This window comes from Lucilia sericata, unplaced genomic scaffold, assembly GCF_015586225.1.
Source record: "Lucilia sericata isolate MDLA Ls3-8-SP2 unplaced genomic scaffold, ASM1558622v1 Contig003593F_arrow, whole genome shotgun sequence".
In the NCBI taxonomy this organism is placed as follows: Eukaryota; Metazoa; Arthropoda; class Insecta; order Diptera; family Calliphoridae; genus Lucilia; species Lucilia sericata.
In genome coordinates, this window is record NW_023996944.1 from 735 (window position 1) to 18,823 (window position 18,089).

General features: G+C 30.6%; 1 protein-coding gene across 1 annotated transcript; it reads left to right on the plus strand.

The window, feature by feature from the left end:
• Nucleotides 1–5,529: 5,529 nt before the first annotated feature.
• LOC119614891 (serine protease 7-like) lies at nucleotides 5,530–17,298 on the plus strand. The gene is made up of 4 exons (XM_037970985.1): nucleotides 5,530–6,057; nucleotides 15,831–16,283; nucleotides 16,358–16,463; nucleotides 16,529–17,298. Exons 1-4 carry the CDS (start codon nucleotides 5,949–5,951, stop codon nucleotides 17,097–17,099), a joined length of 1,239 nt encoding a protein of 412 aa, XP_037826913.1. The 5' UTR covers nucleotides 5,530–5,948; the 3' UTR covers nucleotides 17,100–17,298.
• Nucleotides 17,299–18,089: the final 791 nt, after the last annotated feature.

Below are 18,089 nucleotides of genomic sequence, written 5' to 3' on the forward strand. Positions count from 1 at the left end.
TAAATAAAAATAATATTTTAACTCAAAAACATTGCTTTTTGAGCTAAAACATCCCTCTAAGTAACAACAAAGCTCTTAAAGGAAATGTCTAAGCTTTCTTTTGAGCAAAAAAAAAACCAACAATAAAGGGACATTTTGAAAAAAGGGGGAAAATTAGATATCCCACTCGCTTCCCATTATGGGACTATGAAGCCCTTAAGGAAATTGTATAAGCTTTCTACTGAGCAAAAAATTTCCCACTTTGAAAAAAAAATTAAAAAATTTGGACAATTTTTTCTAGGATCAATAGGTGAAAAGTTACACATATTTGAATAAAACCCTGTATGACCGTAATGTCCAACTTTGATCCCCTCTACGTCCTGCTGTTCTTGACCAATAGAGCTAAAAATTTCAGTCTGGCCTATTAGTACTAACCTTGGTGGATCGATTTAGTTAGTTAGTTAGTTAGTTAGTTAGTTAGTTAGTTTAGTTAGTTAGTTTTAGTTAGTTAGTTAGTTAGTTAGTTAGTTAGTTTGTTAGTTAGTTAGTTAGTGTTAGTTAGTTAGTTAGTTAGTTAGTTTCGTTGTTCGTTAGTTAGTTTTTGTTAGTTAGTTTTAGTTCGTTCGTTGTTAGTTAGTTCGTTTTTAGTTCGTTAGTTCGTTCGTTCGTTAGTTCGTTCGTTCGTTCGTTCGTTCGTTCGTTAGTTTTCGTTCGTTAGTTTTAGTGTTCGTTCGTTAGTTTTCGTTCGTTCGTTCGTTCGTTTTGTTCGTTCGTTCGTTCGTTCGTTCGTTAGTTCGTTCTTCGTTCTTCAGTTATTAGTTCGTTCGTTAGTTCGTTTCGTTCGTTCGTTCGTTAGTTAGTTAGTTAGTTAGTTAGTTAGTTAGTTAGTTCGTTAGTTTTAGTTAGTTATACTATATGCTACCCTACACAGTTAAAAGAGATTTTTTTAAGGAGAAGTTACATGGGGCCAAATGACTCCATCCATATTATGTAAGTATGTAAATTTTCTGATGTGGACTTTGTATGGGGACAAGGGCCCGATAATTGCGAAAATCGGCTGTATTATTAAGACTTATATAAACTATGTTTTGCCGATATTTGAAGAGATAAAAGAATATTTAACATAGTTATGAGCTCAAAAGCCTTGTTCGGGGGCAATGGTTGTAGGACTAGGCGATATAATATACCGATTTTACCCATTCTCAATAGCTTCGTCCTTGTGCCCACAAGGTTTACATGGAAACAGGCGGATAGACAGACAAACAGATGGACGGATATAGCTATATATATTCAAAGGTGTGTGTAAAACCAATATTTTTGGTTTTTACAAACATTAGCACAAACCAATAATACCCTTCTACTTCTAAAATTTTCCATGTAAACATTTATAGTTTTTCGAAAAGTTTCCAAATCTATTGGTTTGGAAGTATTTCGGGAACCAGAAACCCTATCTAAGTGTCTCAGTCTTAATTTAATAAACCAGCTCTAAGTTCTTGTCAAAGTCACATGCAGTCTGATATAAAACTACAATAAGAAATTTAAATTAATTAATTCATCACATATGTATGCATAGGTGAATAATTATGAATTTAAATTTTGCATATTTTAAATAAAACCGACAAAACACAATGCAAAACTTTAGAGAACAATATTTGAATAAAATGATTTATGAAATATGAATTTAAACAAAAGAAAATTAATTATCATGGGAATTCCATTATAGTCTAACAGGATTGAAATGCCCCACGCAAACTGAGTCACGTGCTGAACTAGACACAAGGAAGTCCTTCCTTTAAATTATAAGATACATAATGTAGTTTAGTATTACTCCGTGCAAAGGCTATTAGTGTTGTTAAATATGAAATTTCAATAAGTTATTGCCGACAATTCCTTGACTTGCATTCTCTAAGATACGATATGATCTACTAGTGCACCATTTAAATTCGCAACACAATTGTGTGATCTAAAATAAAATGACAAAGTTTTTCTAATTACACATACAAAGTATCCGCTTAACATTCCGCCAAGTATTTGAAAGTTTTTTTTTTTTTTTGCTTGCAAATACATTTTTATTTAAGGCCTTCAAAATAATTTTTAATTAATCAATTAACACAAAATACAACACACAAGTTTATTTTATATATCAATTAAAGATTCTTTAGTGTTTGTTCATAAAAAAACAAAATATTTAAATTATTTTAAACATTTGTTATACTTAATTTTTTTGTTAATTAATGCATAATGTAATGCATGCAGTGTATTGTAGTGTGTAAGGTAAGGACAAGAAGAAAGTTGTGTTAAAGGTGTTTAATTTATTAAAATTTAAGGTTAGTAAACTTTATGAACTTTTTGAAAAAATTAATTGAAATTGTTTTAAAGGAAGTCATTGTATGAACTTTAAATTACTTATATGTATATATGGGGAATTTCCGTGTCATGACCCAACTCAACAAATCGACAACTATTGGAAATTTTCAGCTCTATCGGCTAAAAACTACCGTTGTTAGAGTTGGACATTTTGGTCATACAGGGTTTTACCTATTGGTCCTAGCAAAAATTGTCCAAAGGATTTTAGATAGCTATTTCTTCAATGTTTCCCACTGCCCATAACTTATTTAGTTTTAGACCCAAGAAGAAGTAGAATAAGATCGGGACTTTGTTGCTGGAACACCCAGCCGACACAAATTTATGAACCAAATACTTCATAAGGGCCTCAGAAGGATGATTTTTTAATATCAGCAAATTTTACCAAATCTAGCTTTTAGAGATCCACTATTTTCATAAAGAACTTTAATACAATTTTAAGAAAACACTTAAAAACGTTTATATTATTCCAAAATAACAATTTTTAAGTCGACAGATTGAACAGATGACGTAAGAAAGTTATTAAAAGATCATTGGTCAGGGACCAAGAGAGTCGTGAAATATTGAATATTATTTTCGAAAAGTAGCCTCCTAAAAGTTTGTGTCATTAATACCACTTCAGTAATCATAATCCTAATATATGTATACGTCTGGACCGATTTAGTTGAATTTGGAACACATGTATATAGATATTACACTCGAAGTTCAATAGGCTATGTTATTTTGAAAGATAGACCAGAATGGCCACATCCACCACATCTTTCAAATATTTGACGAAAATTGCCACTAAAAAATCAATATTTCTATTTAAATAGTGGAATATCAAATTTGGCCAAACGTCTATAACACATCGAATATATTGATCATAGACCCATAAAAGTATATGTATTCTAAGACGATCTGATCATATCCGTCCTTCTGTTTGTCTGTTGAAAAATATATATGATAAAGCTAGAGAGCTGAAATTTTGCACAACTATTCTGTATTGAAAATGTGCGATTTCGGTAGATGCTTTCACCTAGACCCCCCAAAATTCATTTTAACTCTTTCGCGTATACAGGACACCGGGGTCCCAAGATTTTTTTTTAATTTTTTAACATTTTGAGCGCAATTTCGAGTTCAAAGGTACAGTAAATGGTTATTTCCAAAGAAAAATAGGTAAATCCACGTTATCCTTCGAAAACACTTTCCCGTTTTTCGTCAAAAATGATAAATATACGTCAAAATAAAATGTGTTGTGAAGTCGTATTCACAAAAAGTCCAGCGGTTTAGTTTTGTGAGTGAAAGGGTTAAACAGATATAGCAATAAAATTCGATATAAACAAGTTTTATACGAACCAAAATCTCTATAAATATGAAGCAAAATCTCTCTACATCTGTGTGAGGGTTGGCCCATAATTGACCCTATTCCACATATAAGGTCCCCTTTAGAAAACGACTTTGACTCTAATTATCGATTTTAAAATAAACGAGTTCTATATAAACAGAAACCTATCTATATTTTATGAGGATCGGTCTATAGTTGACCCCAATATAAGGTCCCCTTCAAAAGATGGCTAAAAAATACGAATACAACGTTGGAATTCGATACAAACCAACATCAATTTTCCCATACAAACCAACATCAATTTTCCCAAATACTCTCTATTTTATGGTATATGTTTTAATAGTGGGCATAAAAGATTGGACATAGCTGAATATAAAGCTCTTACTTGATGTATTTGTCGAAGTGTGTAATCAATTGATCCTCAATTTGTGAAAATTCTTTAAATATAAATAAATCGTGAAAACCGAGCCAAATTTCGGATCACACAATTGTTCATAAATGTTAAGGGTGTTATTCATAAAAATTTATTAAAGGTTTAAAGGACAAATCTTTGATAAATTGTTATGAATAAGGCAGTAAAATTTTACAAAACAATTACAAATTATGTTCTAACCTAATTTACCGAGCAGGGTGACGATGACCATACACAGAGGGAAAAAGAAATATACACGCCTGGTACCAAATTGACACCAAACTGTTTCAATAACATCCGTTGTCAAAGTATATACATACGTACGATAACATTATGTAATGTTGACAACATTGCAACAATTCGTTGTTGAAGTGTAAATTTTATACACATCCGTTGTCTAAATGTTAACAAACGTGGTAAGCTTAATATCACTTACTAAACGTGGTAAGCTTACTATTGACAAACAATCCGTTGCCATGTATATTTATTTTTTCCTCTGTGTACGCCCGTTGTAGTGCAGCAGATTAGAGTCTCTGGGAATCGAACCGAAAACCCTTAGATTGATAGGCTAGCACACTACCAACTACCAGGGCACCCTACATATGTTTGTAATTTTCAAAAATGTTGAATTGTTTATAAATTCCAAACTAATCAATTCATTTAGATTCAGAATATTCAAATTTCATATTGTTATTAAGATGCGAGAAGGTGAAAATGGAATAATAATTTTTAAGAAATTTCTTTAAAAAAAAAAATTACATTTTAAAAGAGTGACTAAAATAGTGATATTATGGTTGATAAACATGATTCATATTATAAAGAATCATTTTAAATTAGATTATTATTTTGCTTACATATAAAATCAGGTCTAAACATGTTTAATTTCATAACTTTTGTAATGTAAAGTACCGAGTTTCCCCAAATTTGGGTAAATTTCCATTATACACAATTTCGTTATAATTTAGAATTTTAATATATATTTCATAATACAAATTAATAACATTCAATACTTGGAATTGTATTTATATTATAATAAAATCTAAGAACTGAAAATTATTTAAATTAAGTAAAGTTTTACAAGAAAATTTACAAATTCCAGAAAAAAAACTCACTCCCTTTTAACCAAGGGAAATTTTTTAAACTAATTCTTATTAGTAATGCAAATTTTTTTATTTGTACTTTACCACAAACTTTTTGCAATAAAATTAAACAAAATCAAATCATCAGCATTATTATTATTATCTGGTTCTTAAGAGATTTTTTTTTTATAATTTTTATAATATGAATGCGTTCACACATACTGCGGTTGTTATTTTGTTTGGTAGCTTAAGCAAAAACCCATTAAGAGTAAAGTTGACCAGAGATTTAGTGTGAATGGTTTTTGGTGGCTATTTACTATATATAAAAGCCTTGTTATATTCTTAATTTAATTTCAGTTTAATCTCAAGCATCAAAGTGTTAACTACGGTACGAACGAACAAACGAGCAGCAAACGGTTCAGATTAAATGCAAATTTTTTATTTTTTTTGAAATTTAACAAGAAATAAATAAATACGAAATGAAATAAAAAAACAAAATTATAATAATAAAATAAAATCTACAACAAGGTCAATATAATATTTTTTGTTTCTAGTTTGTGAAACGAAACAAATGTTTGGAAAAAATTTATATAAATAAATGAAAAAAAAAATTAACAACAAATTATTAACCACAAAATTATGAATTAACAATTAAATTAAAAAATAACAACATACAGTAGTTTAACAAGAATACAAGTGTAATTAAAACAATTATTAAAAACAACAAAAAGTATTAAGAAACAAATTAAAACAAAAAATTATTCAAAAATTGTAGTGACGTGACTAAATGTTGTTGAATCGTTTAAGTGTTAAAATGAAAGTAAATTTAACGGCTGGATTCTTTATTTTAACCATAATTGTCGCAGTGCAAGCTCAATCTCTAACAAATTCAAATTGTAAGTCAAAACATTAATTAATTGAAATATAAACATTCAAAATCACTTACACACATCCATGCATATGTATGTACAATCACATGCAGTTATAAAGACACCGACCGCAAATATTTTTTTACGAAAACGGAAGTGACATAAAGTTAAGTAATTTGTTTTTTTTGGCGGATTTTTCTTGTTGTTGTTGTGGAAGTATTTATACCCTACTTGGGTATAGTGAGAAAGTTGTTATGCGTTTTTGTTGATTTTTGTAATGCATCAGAAATATGGGCCAAATTTTACCAATCGGTTCAGAATCGTGATAAAATCTGAAAATTTTGAAATTCTAAAAATAATTTCATAAAATTTTGTATATATTTCATTTGAGAAATGAATCTATTGAACTTAAAATAAATAGTTTAAGAAGTACAATTAGCCTCTATGCAACCGGACTTTTTTGACTTAAGATTTAATAGGTTAGATTATATTGAAGTGTATACAGAATGTATATTTCATCAGATTCCAAAAAAATATATCTAGACAACAGCCCTGTTGTGTGTTTCCTTACATGAAAGCAATTATCGTTCAGAATCTCAGTTTCCTGAGCGTAGTTGTAATCGGTGTTCCAGAGGGAATTAATATCGGAAATAATATCGCTCCTATGATATTAGGAAAGCCTGCTTATAACAGAGAAAGTGTTCACTTATAACAGAGAAGCGTTTCACTATACTTTTTGTATGATCTGAATTCGTCGTAGTCCAAATTTGTATAGTTGTGTCCGTGTAAACCTGTGTGTCCACAAATAATTCAAACATCATATTAATCTCGGATTTATTGAGCCCTTATTTGTCCACGTTTTTAATTCAGATATCATTGCATCGAACAGTTTTGCATTTTGAGGGTCAACTTCCTCAAGCTCTTCTCCCTTTATAGCAAGTACATTTGCTCTTTAAATTCCGAATGTCCTTAATTGCCTAGGTAACCACATAATGCAAATCTTACCACTGGATGAGTATTCGGTTATGATCTAATATCGAAGTAATTTCCTTCAGACAATCGAAAAAGATGTTAACCACTATTGACGTCATATTCATTCCAATCTACGTAAGTTATGCGGCAGTTAGTGTTAGGAAAATAACTGGGTTTCAATAGAGATCGTTAGGCCAAGTTTATTTTCCAGTTTAGAACCATCTGTGCAGCAGGTTAGTTAGTGGTTAATGTTCTAATCGGAGATGTTGGGTTCTATTGCCACCTGAGGCACTGGTAAAGGAGCGTACAATAGGCCAAATTTAGGCCTAGGTGTATTTCTTCGGATTTGATGTAGACACATTCTTCTTTCAAACTAAATACTAATACTAACTAACTACCTAACTACTAACTAACTAACTACTAACTAACTAACTAACTAACTAACTAACTAACTAACTAACTAACTACTAACTAACTAACTAACTACTAACTAACTAACTAACTACTAACTAACTAACTAACTAACTAACTACTAACTCTAACTAACTAACTACTAACTAACTAACTAACTACTAACTAACTAACTAACTAACTAACTAACTAACTAACTAACTAACTAACTAACTAACTAACTACTAACTAACTAACTACTAACTAACTAACTAACTAACTAACTAACTAACTAACTAACTAACTAACTAACTAACTAACTAACTAACTAACTACTAACTAACTAACTAACTAACTAACTAACTACTAACTACTAACTAACTAACTAACTAACTAACTAACTAACTAACTAACTAACTAACTAACTAACTAACTAACTAACTAACTAACTAACTAACTACCTAACTAACTAACTAACTAACTAACTAACTAACTAACTAACTACTAACTAACTAACTAACTAACTAACTAACTAACTAACTAACTAACTAACTAACTACTACTAACTACTAACTAACTAACTAACTAACTAACTACTAACTAACTAACTACTAACTACTATAACTAACTAACTAACTAACTAACTAACTAACTAACTAACTAACTAACTAACTACTAACTAACTAACTAACTAACAACTACTAATTAACTAACTAATTAACTAACTAACTAACTAACTACTAACTACTAACTAACTAACTACCTAACTAACTAACTAACTAACTAACTAACTAACTAACTACTAACTAACTAACTAACTAACTAACTACTAACTAACTAACTAACTAACTAACTACCTAACTAACTAACTAACTAACTAACTAACTAACTAACTAACTAACTAACTAACTAACTAACTAACTAACTAACTACTAACTAACTAACTAACTAACTACTAACTAACTAACTAACTAACTAACTAACTAACTAACTAACTAACTAACTAACTAACTAACTAACTAACTAACTAACTAACTAACTAACTAACTAACTAACTAACTAACTAACTAACTAACTAACTAACTAACTAACTAACTAACTAACTAACTAACTAACTACTAACTAACTACTAACTAACTAACTAACTAACTAACAACTACTAACTAACTAACTAACTAACTAACTACTAACTAACTAACTAACTACTACTAACTAACTAACTAACTAACTAAATAACTAACTAACTAACTAACTAACTAACTAACTAACTAACTAACATCCGTGTAACAACTGAATGCCACAGCGGTTTGATCTAATGTTTTACTTGATCACGATCTCCTATCAAGGATCAATGTCTCACATCCCCACCCGAAGATCATGAATCTTATACATATTAATTGCGACAAAATCTTTCCAGATTGGTCCATTATAGCACCTAAAACCAAAATTAGGTCATATTCCAAAATTCAATTTAAGTCTCAACAATATCTGGCTTAAGTACTAGACCATTTAACACAAATCATTTTAAATTTACTCACAGCTATTGTAGGTTACCATATAATCGGTTTTGTCTAACTATCACTTTTTACTTTTTCCAAATTGTTGTTGCTCTGCATGCATATTTTGGCTTGATGCTGACTGTTTGTTCGGCTTTTGTTGGAACTGCTCCATAATGAATAAAGATTTTATGGAATTTAAATGATTATAGTAATTTTATGTATGAATGGTTTATTTTTTTTTGTTTAAACACACAAAAATTAACAAGAAAATAAATAAATAATAAACAAGATTTATGATCATTTTAACAACTAATAAAAATGTATACATACATTTTTTGTTTTTGTTAAATGTTTGAAAATCACGTTCGTTTTTACAATTGTTTTTTGTTCATTGTAAAAAAAGGGGCACGTTTAACACTTCTTGTGTCCAGTTTGGCCTTGAACGCAGGTCATAATTACAAAGATATATTTTGACAAAATTACTGTGTGGGGGGCAAAAAAGTCTTATTATGTTCTAAGTGGTTAAAAGAATTTCTAAGCTAATTAATTATTATAATTGCTACACTATACCAATTATCCTTTGTAGTGGGTAAAAAATTTAATATAATTATTATAATTTGTTGTTTTCGATTTCAAAAAAATTAAAAAAAAAATAAGTTCACTGAACTAATTTAAAACACAAGTGATTAATTATAAAGTTAATTAATTATTTGGTAGCAAGTAATATTATTATGTATCTGTTTAATAAGCGATTAATAAGCGTTAAATAACTAATAACTTAGTATGCACTTTATATTGACAGGGAGAGTTTTTTATCCCATAATATTTATATCTTAAATATTATACAAAACTTAAAAAGTACCATTTGTAGAACAAAAAGTACCTTAACATTATCTGATATAAATTCTAATACAATACGCACCATACCATACTCATACCACTTTCCCAATATAACGGTTCATATATCCTGACAATTTTAATACCTAATTTCTAGAAATATATGTGAAAAGAGTACCACTCTATTTATTTCAAAATTGGTCCTGTCTACACTGTGTTATAGTTCAAAAGAGTACCAGTTCTGGTTCTAGAAATTCATAAGGTCAGCATTCATGGGCCAACAAATTTTTAACCCAGAGATCGAAGTTTTTGGCCATATTTGAGACGCTATAACAGCGCGAAGACATCTTTTTTAATAAAATTTGTTATGTCCTCTGAAAGTCTGGTGGCCTGTCTAAAATTAGCATAGATACTTTCTATTATATCGAAAAATATATATATTTTAAACATATGATAGCCAACACCAGAATCCGATATAGGGCGCTAATATTAGGGCATGACCTTTTGTGGCCTCAAAATTTGTACTGAAGTTTGATAACATGGACATGGAGACTGATAGATTTTGGGTACTAAAAATGTCATATGTATATCCGAAAAAGTAGAAGTAGATCCTTGGCCTAAAAATAAAAACTTAAACCCAAGTTTTCACGTTTTTTGAACATGGTGTGGGTCTGTTGACTCTTCGTATGTGTCGAATCTTTAACCTTTGCAGTGCCCTCAAAATGGACTTAGGGGAACTTTATATTTCGTCAATATAATAAACCCAAGGTTTTATGTTTCCAGGCTGCAAAGACACACACGTGTGTCCTATTGGTCCCTTTGTGATAAATGTAAAGCCCCAGCAAAAATAAAACGAATTACTTCCAAAAGAATAACATTTCTCACCACTTCAAAAGTACCACTAATTGATTATTTTTTACCTTTTCAGGAAGTGATGTTTAACTATAATTTCACTTCCGAATAACTTCTAAAAAAAGAGCATTAAAATTACTTCTTGAGAATGACATCAGAAGTAGTGAACTTGGAATCAAATAAAAAGGACATCCCTCTTATGACAAGCCTGTGTTAAAATCATCACTTCTTCAGGTCTTTTTTAGTACTTCAATGGAGTAAATTCTACTTCTTTTTCGCTTCTTTGGAAGTTCTTTTATTGCTGGGGATAATCAAGCTGGCGAGAAGAGAGGGGGATAGTATGAAGTTAAATAAGAATAAGTGAAATGAAAATTAAAGATATATGGGACGAGATGACTAGTGAATTAGAAAATATTTATATAACACATTATTAGTAAGACCTTAATAGACTACTTCCATGTAATCCAGCCGATATGTAGTTGTTATTGAAGTAAGTAATTACCATTAAAAGTAAGTGACAAAGAAGTTGTTCGGTGGATTGTTCCTCTTCCTTCTGCAGAAGTCGTTATATGGTAGTCCAAGTTGTTTTTGCGTAGTTGCCAAGTTTCATAGTATCCCGTAATGACAGCAACTAGGTTGCTGAGGTGGGGACGACATCGTTATAGGGGATATGACGTGCGTTTGCTCTCCAACATTGGCCACGGCTTCACTTTCTTTTTTAGTAGATATATAAAATATAATTATGAATGCCAAATAAAAAACTGGACTCACCAAAAAGAAGAAAGAAATACAAATAATATTCAAATAAAGAACAAAAACAAGTCTGTAATTGTTATACATGATTTATTTTTAACATTTAAAATTTTAAAGTTACTAATTTTAGAGATTGTTTATCAAACATACTACAAATATTAAACAAATTTCCAAATATTTACATATTTCTTATGCCTTTTGGTTTTTATGAATTAATTATATTTTTTTTCTTCAGTTTATAATTATTTATCTGATTTTTAATATTTTTTTAAAAAAAATCCCCTTTTTAAAAAAAAAAATTGTTTATAATAATAATTTACAATAAAATAAAATTTTTGCGTCTAGAATCAAGTAAAAATTTCCGTTACTAAAAAAATTATTTTAATATATTTTTTTCTTTTCTTTGACAAATTTTATAAATTCCTGTTTTATATTGTTTGTCTTTTATTGTATGTCTATCTATTGAAGTAATTAATTAATTAAACTTGAGTGTGTCCACAAAAACCACAGAAATAAACAAAATTTTAAAATATTTTTAATGACTACTAAGACAAATAAAATTAAAAAAAAAAATATTTAAAAACCACAAGACTTGCAAGATACTTGTGATAAACCTGTAGGAGTGTCTAATTTAAATGGTTTAAATTTTAAATGTTATTAACAAAATTTATTATTAAAGAAGATCACGATTCTACACTTAGAAAGTAGATAAATATAACGTTTAGTTAAACAAACTTAAAATTTTGAAACGTTAAAACTTCCTTATGGGAATGAGATATATCTTAAAACAAGTAAGAAATTATAGTCGGGCGAGGCCGACCATATAATACCCTACACCGGTACACAATTGTACCTTGCCTCAGATATACTTAAGCCATTTATTGTTGAATAAAATTGTGGACATTTAAGTCGAATTTTGAAGGGGGCTTTGAATAGGGGCTATGGTCAAATGAGACCCTATAATTAAAAAATTCATGAGGGTCATCAAGGCTAGTATAGAACTTGGTTTTGCAGCTTTTTGTTGAGATACGAGTATATTAAACATAATTATGAACTTAAAAGCCCTATTAGTCCGGTCCAGTTGTATGGGGGCTAGGTGAAATAATAGACCGATGTTAACCATTTTCAACAGGCTTCGTCTCCGGTAGCTGTTACATAAAAAAAGGGATTTAGTTTTCATAATAAAGCATTTAAGTTGAATTGTACCTTGCCTCAGATATACTTAAGCCATTTATTGTTAAATAAAATTGTGGACATTTAAGTCAAATTTTGAAGGGGGCTTTGAATAGGAGCTATGGTCAAATAAAACCCTATAATTAAAAAATTCATGAGGTTCATCAAGGCTAGTATAGAACTTGGTTTTGCAGCTTTTTGTCGAGATACGAGTAAATTAAACATAATTATGAACTTAAAAGCCCTATTAGTCCGGTCCAGTTGTATGGGGGCTAGGCGAAATAATAGACCGATGTTAACCATTTTCAATAGACTTCGTCGCTGGTATCATAGAAGATCGTGTGCCAAATTTCACTGAATTATCTTCAAAATTGCGACCTGTAGTTTGATTACAAGGTATGGACCGATCGTAATCATTTTCAATAGGCTTCGTCCCTGAGACAATAGAAGATCATGTACCAAATTTCATTGAATTATCTTCAAAATAGCGACCTGTAGTTTGATTACAAGGTTTACATGGAAGGACGGACGGTCGGACATAGCTAAATCGACTCAGAAAATGATTGGTATACTTTAAGGTGGGTATAGGACCAATATTATTGTGCGTTACAAACATCAGCACAAACCCAATATACCCTCCCCATTGAAGTGGTGTAGAGTATAAAAAACTTAAGAATTTATATATCAAGTATTCAAAATATCACTTGGTATTACAGCAAATTGACTAAATAATAAAAACATTATTATTGCATTGATCTTAAGCAGATCTTTGCTCTTTTAAATTCCTAAGAATCGATTCATACACATCCATATTTTAATGAGTTTATTAACTGTACATTGAAATAATGGGATTCAATCATTTCTGAGTGAGAAATATCATTTATATAATTTGGAAATATTTTACATTTGTTTATGAATTCATTCAATGAATTATTTAACATTGACCCTGAATTTTTCATTGATTTAATGGTCCAATACAAAGTCAATCACTAAATCTTTTATAGACAAATTCATCCATTCTCTTACTGACACTATGATTTTTGTTACATTTAACATATTCATAAAATTAAAATGTTTGTAAAAAATTATACAAATTGAAATTCTTTCAAATAAAATTCCTTTTGTCGAAACATCATTAATTACTTCAGTGCTAGTGTTTTAGATATCTTTTAATCGATTATTCGTTTGATAGAGTATTAAAAGTATCTAATATAAACACTAACTAGTTTCCCTGATATTCGAATTTAATGAAATTCCGCCCAGTTACGCCCCAAATATTTAACTCATATGAGAGTTAGAAGCCCCTTATGGGACGTACCAAGCCCCCCTAAATGAAAGTGGACGTTAAAGATCTTCGTGCAAAATTTTAAGATTCTAGCTGCAATAGTTTCACAATATGAGAGTTACCAAGCCCCTTATTGCTAGTCCGATTCTAACTAGAATAGTTTCGCAGATAAACGAGTTCCACCCATGTTCAGATTTCGTATTAATTTTATAATTGTAGTAGGAAGTAGCTCTCCTATAAAACTTTTTATATAGTAATGAGTGTTTCATTTCCCGAATGGGTCCTTATATGGGGGATAGGTTCAATTATGGACCGATCCTCATAAAAATTTGTAGAGGGATTCTTGGTGCCATCAAACTGGTATTATAAAGCTAGTTATGAACGTTAAGGTGATTTTCTAAAGGGGGCTTTATATGGGAAGTAGGGTCAATTATGGTCCGACGTATAATTAACTAATTTATGATCCTTTAAACAATTTCTAGGGCCTTGTATGGGAGCTAGGCGAAATCATGGACCGATATTGCCCATACATATGAAAACCTTATGAATAGATAAAATTTTCAGCTCTAGCGGTCAAGAACTACTGGGCTTAGAGGGGGTCAAATTTGAACATTTTGGTCATACAGAGTTTTATTCAAAAGAGTGTAACTTTTCACCTAATGGTCCTAGCAAAAATTGTCCAAAGGAGTGCAGAAAGCTATTTCTTCATTGTTTCCAATTTTTTTTTTTTTTTGGAAATAATCTGACTCCTGAAATTTTGTGTCTGACCTACAATCCCATAGTACTGATCTTGGTGTAAATTTCAGCCAAATCGGAAGACATCGATTTTAAAAATTGGGTCACTTGACACGAAATTGCCCATATATATAATTGGCTTAAAAATATCACTTTTGTTAAATCCAAAAGTTTTATAGATAGGTTCATAACTGACCCTACCCCGATATAGCCCTCTTCGAGGGTTTATTGTCCATAAATCGAACAAAAATTTTGGAATTAATATAAAAACCTTTAAAAATGATTTATCGATTATTCATACATTAAGATAAAATTCTTCAAATAAGATTTGTTTTAAGATATTAATCATTTTTACAAATGCTGTAGGGAACGGGTCATAATTGACCCAAGATCATGGGCTATATATATTTCCGATAAACAGAAAATATTGAGAACGTTTTTAATTTCACGTTATTTTTGGAAATTAGAACATTCTCTAGCTAAACTCTGGCGATCGATTAGAAATTGATATTTAATAGAAGTCATGACAACATATTTCAGTTTTAATTCTTATAAATAAATTAAAATATGAATAATGATTTTATTTATAGTCAATACAATTTCCATCTTGTCATTTCTCAATATTTCTATTGTCTGGCAAGACTTTGACAAATTATTTTCTGGTTCAATTAGGAATAATAAGATATTATAATAATTTGTTTAAAATTGTAATACCAAATCATTATTTCAAATTAAGTTTTCTTAAGAAAGGTGTGGGGGTCTTATTATTTCTTCATTTGGGAATGGCATGTCAAAACTAAATTATTGTTTGAGTAGTTTTGATGAATTTGTAATTAAATTAATTAAAAAACAAATAATAAAAAAACCAACTAATTTAAACCGCTAAAAAATGAAAGATTAAAAGTCAAAGAAGTCTTCAAAAAAAAAAAAAAACGTAAAATTAACTCCGAAACAAAGGCGAAACGAAACCAGTTTCAGATTCATCTTTGTTGTAAAATTTAAGAGCAATAAATAAACAAAAGCAGACAACAAAACTGAAACCACAAAAATGTTTAAACTTTATTAACTTTATAAAAAGACAACTTGAAAACATAAACCCATTGATTTAAAACCGCAACATACCAGTATTTTTTTGGTTCACAACAACATGAACTAGGCTATTAACGTTTATCGCACTTTGCACTTACATACTTCCTCATAGGGGGTTTCCCCAAGATCACCATTAATGATCTTAACATGCAACGATACTATCGAAAAAAACCAACGCATTATTAATTTTGTTTCCCTTTTGTGCATTTTTCTAGATTTTATCAACAGACGCTGTGAAAACCCCAACAAAAGACCAGGCACATGTGTGGCCATACACGACTGCCAAGTGTTGTTGCAAAGTGATCGTACTTTTGTAGAAGCTTCACGATGTGGCGGTGGTTTTGGTACCACACCGTATGTTTGTTGTTCTAGTGATACGGGATTCACCAGAGAGCCCAGAAAACAAGAAGTAGCGGTGGCAGTGGCAAGAGAACAGCCTGAATTGAGTTTAGAAGAAAGATCTTGGTTGAGACAAATTTTCAGAGGAAATTTCCTCACAACCACCATATTTCCTGATGTACCAAGAGTTTTAACTAAAGCCAAACCCTCGTTATTGCCAGAACCTCCCACCTGTGGTGGAGAGTTTATAGACAATCGTATATATGGTGGTAGGGATACGGAATTATATGAATTCCCCTGGATGGCATTTTTGGAGTATTCAAAGTCTGGTAAGTTTAGATCTTATAATTGATAAATAATTTCTTAAAATCCCGAACATATAAAAATTTTTCTTTTATATTAGATCCCACTCAGGAAGCGGTATGTGCTGGTTCTTTGATTAACTCCCGTTATATTTTGACAGCTGCCCATTGTGTCAAGGGTCCCATTCTAAGACAAAAAGGAGAACTGTAGGTTTTTCTTTTTCTAATCCAAAAATGTACAAAACTTAATTAAATTGATTCTCATTTTACAGCGTGGCTGTTCGTTTAGGCTTAAGAGACTACACCCAAAGTTCCATATTTCCCGGAGATGATCAACGTTGGCGCGTTGTAGAGACAATTATTCATGAAAACTATAAAGCACAAAAAACTCCCGTACATGATGTTGCTCTTTTACGGCTTGAGAATAATGTTCGTTATTCGAAAACCGTTAGACCCATTTGTTTACCTTCTGTTCTAGCACCCTACAATCTTAAATCAGATACCAAACTTACTGTGGCCGGTTGGGGTTCAACAGAATTCGATTCCAGCAGTCCCATTAAGCAAAAGGTAAATGTTGCCCTAATGGATCAGAAGTTCTGTAAACAACAGTACGGTAAATTGGGCTTAACAATAGAATCTACACACATGTGTGCTGGTGGGGCAGCGAATAAGGATAGTTGTCGTGGCGACTCCGGTGCCCCACTAATGCACTATCGCAACGGTGTTTGGGTTTTGGAGGGTGTGGTATCGTTCGGTCGTCGTTGCGGTTACAAGGATTGGCCCGGTGTATATGCCCGTGTCAGTAGCTATACTCAGTGGATTAATAAGAAACTGCGTATTTAACTTTAGTGATTGAGTACAAATTAAGTGTAATTTAACTAATTTTTAGTTTCCTAACAAATAGTGAAATTTAATGCATTTGTATTTGTTTTTCATACAGACATGATTTTTTGTTTTATTTTTGTATTCTCACACTCATTTAGTTTGTAAGCGAATAAGTACTATTTTAATAAATTAAAACAAAAGTAATTATAGATTTAAATTTTGTTGTTTTATAAGGAATTAGCGCAAAATTTAAGACATTTATCTTGCGTCGTCACGGTAGGATTACCCTTTTGATGACAGTCCCGAACTAGCTATATAATCTATCATTTAGAGTTTCCCAAAGTCTCCCTACTAACCTATGAGGTAGTCATTAGCCACTCCATAGATTACAAAGAAACAGTCTGAAAGCTAGTCTAAAGGAGTCAATGCATGAAAATGAACCTCTCCCCTTAAGTTGTTTAAAGTGTCTACTATCTTGATTACTTGGGGATGGCAAAGTAAAGATTATCTTCGCTCTCGCTTACAAAAGTAACGACTGTTTTCACCCTCGTTTAAAAAGAGTACATTCGTGGCGAAAGACAACTAGAGCCAACCAGGTTAAACGTTAATGCAAATGACTAAAATTTTCGGATGCATTGACTTTCGGATGCCGAACTGTACAGTTTAAAAATTACCGATAGAAACATCATTACTTCAGTCATGTTTAAGACTTTAAACAGTGTGGTCTAACAAATATTTTATTTTTAAATCGTAGGAGCTATATATAGATATTTTCACTACCAATCAATATCATGTCTCCGTGGACTAAAATAACTCACTTTACACTGGAACAACTTTGAGAAATGGTTAAAGTAAAAGCATTACAAATATTCCAGAGAATTAAATTTTTTAAACGATTCAGCTAATTTCAAATATTTTGAGAGATTAATATTTCACCAAGTCCATTTTCTAAGAAAAGTGAAGATAGAGTAATTTAAGAAAATTGTGTAGAGCATGTAGAGAAGACAG

Coding starts and splice junctions, on each gene's coding strand:
- LOC119614891 (XM_037970985.1), top strand. CDS start 5,949: ATGTTGTTGAATCGTTTAAGTGTTAAAATGAAAGTAAATTTAACGGCT. Junction 16,284..16,357: donor TTTGGAGTATTCAAAGTCTG/GTAAGTTTAGAT, acceptor CTTTTATATTAG/ATCCCACTCAGGAAGCGGTA. Junction 16,464..16,528: donor CTAAGACAAAAAGGAGAACT/GTAGGTTTTTCT, acceptor CTCATTTTACAG/CGTGGCTGTTCGTTTAGGCT.